The sequence below is a fragment of the Mus pahari genome, chromosome 11 (genome assembly GCF_900095145.1).
Source record: "Mus pahari chromosome 11, PAHARI_EIJ_v1.1, whole genome shotgun sequence".
Taxonomy (NCBI): domain Eukaryota; kingdom Metazoa; phylum Chordata; class Mammalia; order Rodentia; family Muridae; genus Mus; species Mus pahari.
Genome location: NC_034600.1, coordinates 24,422,876 through 24,429,512, shown reverse-complemented (window position 1 = coordinate 24,429,512; position 6,637 = coordinate 24,422,876). Strand labels below are relative to the sequence as shown.

The 6,637-nt window shown below is 37.3% G+C and overlaps 1 protein-coding gene across 6 annotated transcripts in view; it reads right to left on the bottom strand.

The window, feature by feature from the left end:
• Positions 1 to 6,637, bottom strand: part of Homer1 (homer scaffold protein 1) — a 105,776-nt gene that overhangs the window by 53,019 nt on the left and 46,120 nt on the right. For all 6 annotated transcript variants that reach the window (XR_003844809.1, XR_003844810.1, XM_021208237.2 and 3 more), the window contains exon 4: positions 3,884 to 3,976. Coding sequence is in view for 4 of the 6 variants with exons in the window: in XM_021208237.2 (XP_021063896.1) it covers positions 3,884 to 3,976 (93 nt within the window). In the remaining 2 variants the exon portion in view is untranslated. The remainder of the gene's footprint in view (positions 1 to 3,883; positions 3,977 to 6,637) is intronic.

Here is a 6,637-nt window from a genome sequence, read left to right as displayed (position 1 = left end):
CTCTGCCTCCCAAGTGCTGGGATTAAAGGCGTGTGCCACCACGCCCGGCAGTCAGAGGTTTTAGATAAAAATATTGGGAGAATTAAAATTACTGAATTTTAGCATAAAAATTTTAAGTAAGAATCCTTTAAAATGGTGATTCTCAACATTCCTAATGCTACAATCCTTTAATATAGTTCATGTTGTGATGACTTGTAAGCATAAAATGATTTTCGTTGCTACTTCATAACTGTAATTTTGCTAATGTTATGAATCATAATGTAAGCATTTTTGGAGACAGACGCTTATCAAAGTAGTTGTGACCCATTGCTTTCAACCATTTTCCTTAACATTTTCCCCCAACACTGGGGACTAAATCTGGGGCCTCCTGCACATTAAGCAAGTGCTGTATCACGAAGCTACATACAGCTCAACCCTGGTTCTTACATACTGTTATTTTAAGACAGGATCTTCTTTATTTCTCTGAGGCCAGTCTGTAGCCCCGGCATACTTTACAATCCTACTGCCTCAACCTCCAGAGTACTTGGGGTCACAGACCTGTTCTTCCAGCCTTAACTCTTGATTAGTAGATCAACCATTAGTTTTGATTCCAACAGACAAAACAGAGCCTGTATCCCCACAGTCTCCAGCTCTCCCTTTCTACTGTTTTAGACTTCATCTAGACTTATTACAACCCACACAGACTTGACTTCATTACATTATTACCCTGTCAGGCTCACGCTAGCTTTGACTTTCTCCATACTAAGCTGGGGTATAGAGAGTCCTCACTTAAGAGTTGAGCAACATGAAGTGGTGGACTGCTGTCTAGCTGGCAGACTGCTTTCTTTTCAGGTCTTGAAGGAGGTGGGATGACTTGTTTGCATCATTTCTTACATAAGGCCAGTTGCACCAGTATCTCCAGAAAAGGAATCAGAGATAGTAATGCCTGGGCTCCATCTTAGGCCTAGTAAATTAAAACCTGCAGCATGCTTTAACGAGTCTTCAAGAGAACTCTGATGCATGGTATACTGGTTGGCTTTTGTCCACTTAATACAGCTAGTCATCTGAGAGGAGGGGATGCCAACTGCCTCCATTAGACTGGCCTGTAGGAAAGCATGTGAGGTGTTTTCTTGGCTAATAATTGATGTGGGAGGGCCCAATCCACTGTGGGCAGCGATACCTCTGCAGAGGTCCTGGGTTATGTTAGAAAGCGAGTTGAACGGGATGTAAGGAGCAAGCCAATAAGCAGAGTTCCCTCATGGCTTTTTCTTCAGCTGCTGCCTCCAGGTCCCTGCCTTGGCTACCCACAATGGTCTATGACCCGATTCATGAAAAGCAAGTAAACCCTTCCTCCCCAAGTGGCTTTTGGTCATGGTTTTACCAAAGCAATAAAAACCCTAAAACATATAGCATCTCTGTTTTCCTAACAGCTATTATGTGCCAGACAACTTTATAATTATTATGCTAGTCTTTATAAGATGGTCTTATTCCCATTTTCATGTACACACCCTACCACCACCACTTACTTGTCTAACTTATAAAGCTAATAGAGGTTAGTGCCAAGACTCAAGCTGGGCTCTTGAGCACACATCATCCACTAATCATGAGTTGTCGTTGTCCTTAGCACACTCATCTCTCTGATTCACTAGAGTAAGTGATGTAACACCTATGCTATAGGTGTTTAAGCACTCCTGGGTTAAGCATCTTCCCCAGTCACAGAAAACGATTAATTCTGTCTGACTTGAAAATGTGTATGATTTTGTTCTGTGTGTTAGTCTAATTTATTGTTTGCTGTATATTTGTGAGGTAGAAGGAGAAGAGGGGTCTGGAGGGAGGAAGTACGGAAAGGAGAGACAGAGAAAGACAGAAATGGAGGGAGGGAGAGAGAGAATAAGGAAGAGAAGGGTCACAGAGTGTTACAAAATTAAGTATTAGAGTTTAGAATGGGGTCTTTCCTTCCACCCAGAGGTTCCAGGGATGTTTTAGGCTACCAGGCTTGCACAGCCTGTGGTTTTACACAGAGCCATCTTACACTTCCATCTCATTCCATCTCATTCTGTTTTGATTTGTAGTACAGGGCATCTAACCTAGAGTCCATTAATATAAGCGATCTCTCTCTATACTACATCCCCATCCCAACACCCAAATACTCCTAAATGTAGTCTGCCTCCTCAAAAATCAAAAACAAAAAACTAAACAAATATTTTGATCATCTACTATCATCATTTATTACATTTAAACTATTTCATCAGAAGAAAACAAGAAGTATTACATTATCACAAATATAGGGAAGAGGAGAAAGGAGAAATTGTTTTTTCTACTTTTCTCTCTGGCTCCTATAGAGTAAGTTAACAGACTTCAAATATTTGAAAAGAGAAATTAGGAATGTATCCCAAATGTTGATCAAATTATAATATTCTTTATTTTTATATCACAGCATTTTTTCAAGTATGATTACCTTGTCTATATTAGTTTGATAAAAGCAAATGTTTAAAGACTTTCTTTCTATTATAGAGAAGAAATTAACTTACAAAATTGTAGTCATTTACAATTAATTAGACATAGTATTAAGTTGTAACTGGAGAAACAGTAAATAACTACAATGGTAATCTGTTATCTACTACTCTTTATTGATACTTGTGTGTATCACTTACTGAATGTGCTGTGTGTTTAATCTTTTGGTAACAAGAAAACCATTCACCTAAAGAATCATAATTCCGAACACACGCTGACACAGAACTGTAAGTGGATTTATATCTGAACACATACTGACACGTAACTTTAAGTGGATTTATGCTTAAAGGAATCATTGGAGTAGAAAAGCATTTGACAAATAGATTCAACACAGTTTAACTAACAAAGATCACCCAAGGTTACCCCAGATTACTACAAGTATGGAAGAACGGACCTTGGCTTCAATCTGCAGTAAAGGTTTAGTCTTTGAGGAAAGCACTTAGCAGAACTCTCCTGATGAAAATAAAGATGAATCCTTTATACTTAGTGAGGCTTATCAAGTAATTAGAGATAAGAAGATTTTAAGATCAGTGTTTCTAATGTTTCGACTTTTTAATTGTTATTACTGTTATGCACAGGATGCACAAGCTAAAGCAGACTGTGGGGCCCAGAGGACCAGGATGCTGGTCTCTCCGGCCACCTTGTGAGTTCTGGGGAGAGAACTTAGGTTGTCAAGTCTGCACATAAGTACCGCTACTCATCTCAATTATCCATTGTTTTGTAATGCTTTGACTAGATATTCTATTTACCCTAGAACTAGCCAATTCTTAAGAGAAACTATGGGCCAAATGGGGGCCGTGATGTCAAGTTAGCCATGTCAATATCAAACGTTTCTTTATCTGGCCTGTACTGCAGTAACATAATCCTTTGTCTGCATCACCTGAACAGAAATGGAGAACCAATAAAGTTGTTCAAACTAGTCAATCCTAAACTACTGTTGTACTTTCCCATAAAATCTCAATTCAAAGTCTAGCTAGACTCCCTCTGCTCTTTCTGCCTTGTAACTACTCCCTTCAGGCTTTCCCAGCTTCTAGCTTCTAGGACATGAGCATAGTTTTGGTTTGTTTGTTTGTTTGTAGCCTCTAGGTGGCCAAACTTACCTTACTATTGCCTGCATTAAAGAACATGGGCAAAACCATGGGTTGATCGTCTTGTCCTTTTGCCTTTCTACTGCTGGGTATATAAAGCTTATGTGGGTTAATACTGATTTAGAACAATATTCTTGTAAACACTGACATATTCTCTGTCTGCAGAGACTAATTAAGCAGTGTACTTCCATACCTACTTTGGTAATTTATTTTGCCATTATCCTTCCAAGTTTCACTTTGGCATAAAGGGGACATTCTGAAATGAGCTAGGCTCACACATAAAAGCAGACTGTGACACCCACCTGTGAAGGGGTACTGGTCAGTTCCATCTTCTCCTGCGACTTCTCCTTTGCAAGCCGAGCAGCTTCTTTAAATTCCTGAAACTTCTCTGCGAACTAAACACACATAGACTAGATACATTAACCAAGCAGCAGCATGGCACAGACCCCCACATATCCTTCATTTTTTGAACTTCCTCTTACATAAACAGCACAGACTCCCAAAAAACAAAGCCTGTAGTATGAAAAGATGGGAAAAGTAGCCAAAAGTCCAAAAATTGTATATATGTACTGTGATAAATCTTGTTCAAAACATCACCACATAAAGAAGTTAGAATTTGGCAAGCTGGCTTATCTATGTTTTTTTGTTATTAAGACACAATTTAAGACTCACATGAGTGGTAGAATCACTAGACAGGCACATGCTATGCTTTTTCTTAATAACTAAGAAAACATACTTATTTAATTATCTACTTATATAACAAAATAGTAAGAAAGTTTTTAACTATTAATAAAATGTAAATGCTCATACTGTATAAGTCATAGTTATATTATATATCATGATATTTAGTATTACCATCAACAACTAAAAAAAAAATTAGCAAAGATTTCTTTTTTCTTTTTTTTTTTTTTGGGCAAGAAAGGATTTATTTCGTCTGTACTTCCAGCTCATAGTCCATTTTGGAGAGAAGTGAGGCAGAAACATGACTGCTTGGTATTCCACACTGCTCTATTTCTCACCTGGAAATTTAGTCAAGACCAAGGAAGTAAAGCAAGAACCATGGAAGTTGATGCTAGCTGGCTTGCTCACAGACTCATTCATGCGCAGCCTGCTTTCTAACACAGCCCAGGGTCATCCGCTGAGGGATAGTACTGTCCATGGTGGGCTGGCTTCTCCTGGATTTAATTCAAAATCAAGACAACCCCCCACAGNCATGCCCATAGTTCAGTCTGATCTGGTAAAATTCTCAAGAGGTTTTTCTCTCAGATAACAGGAAGGTATGTAAATCTGACAGTTCAAGCTAACTAGGACAGATACCATGTGACAGTGGTGTTCAGGCTGAGTGAGAATCCTGTGTCTGTATTAATATTAGGTCAGAGATTTAACCCTTTTGAGATATAGGCTTTGGTGCACGAGATGGCAAAAAGATTGCACCTGTTTTATGGAACTGTTAAAAAAAAAAAAAAAAAAAAAAAAAAAAGAAGGAACAACACAGTTCCACACTTATCAGAAATGTGGCCAGTTCATTGATAATCCACTGAGCTTAACCTTCGAGATAGCAAAGATTTCTAACCAGCCAATTTAGTAACAGAAAGCAATAACAAAGTTTTATAAAGAAAAGGAATAACAAAACATTGTTGAGATGAAAAAAAATTATACATGAAATGCTAATTCTTAGAAAGCCATAGGAACACCACTGAGACATACAGTACCTATTTGTGTTTGGGATATGGAAGTTATTCTATCATTACATTCAGAGACAGTTAGGTGGGCTACAAAATAAACCCAGAACCCAAATTCTCCACCTAACATGTAGCACCTGCTGGAGTTGGCAATAATGTGAACTACATCACAATATTCAACACTGAATCAAAACTAAAAAAAATAAAAGCCGTCCCCAGACACACACACACACACACACACACACACACACACACACACACACACATGCACGCACGCACACTTAAAACAAGGAACAGGAGGCAAGATGAGACTGTATGATTGACAGGTCTTAACTCACTAATCCTTAACTACATTTGCTAGCTACCCAGTAACTTGGAAACATATAATGAAGGATCTAATATATTGTCAAAAATTACTTAAACCTATCTAAGAAGTATTTCATAAAAGATTGTCTCAGAAACCAACTTACACTTTGCTCTTTGTTGTATAAATCATGAAATTCATGTAGTAGAAATGACTTAGAATTTCTGTTAGCAGACAACCCACAGGAAGTTCTATAAAGTGAGTAGTGTCTAATGTATTAGAATAAACATATAACTTCTCAAGGAGATCATTTCTGGAAGGGTAATATTTATCTGCATTGTTATACTGAGGAATTTTGATCTAAAACACTATACCACAGCCCAAAAATATATTCAGAAAATAAGACTTGCTAAGCGCAGTCAAATCATGCAATACTCACACTATAAGCATCTTACAAAGAATGGTTTAAAAATTACAAAGACAACAGTTATAATAGCTTCAAATTTTGAGTTTTAAACTTTAATTTATATTGAAAACATCCATGTAAATGAATGTTTACAACTAAAACAGATGAAAACAGATAATTTCAACTATCAAACTATTATAAATCAAGCCAATATTCACAAAAGTCTAAGACATTTAAAATGACTTATTTTAAAGGATCTGAACAAAACTCTACAATAAATAAGCTTATAGTTTAATGTAAATGTGAACTGTGTCTACCTACAAGAGTCTGTTACATTTTGCTGGAATAATTTAATCTTCAGATCCTGTTTATACCAAACCTCATGCAAGCATCAAAAGTGAGGGCAGACCCTTAAACAAAACTGCTAACAGAGAAGTTTTAGTATAAACCTTTACGTCTTGTATAGACAATCTAGTGAACAAAATGAGTATATACATCTTATTTATCTAGCACCTTCTGATTGTTTCTCTCTCCTGTGCACTTTTTCCTCTTTCTGTTCCCACAAGAACCAAGAAGGAAGACCATCGTGTGGATACTTCATTCCTCCTTAGAATAAGGAACAAAATACTCATGAAAGGATATAGGTACAGAGACAAAATTTAGA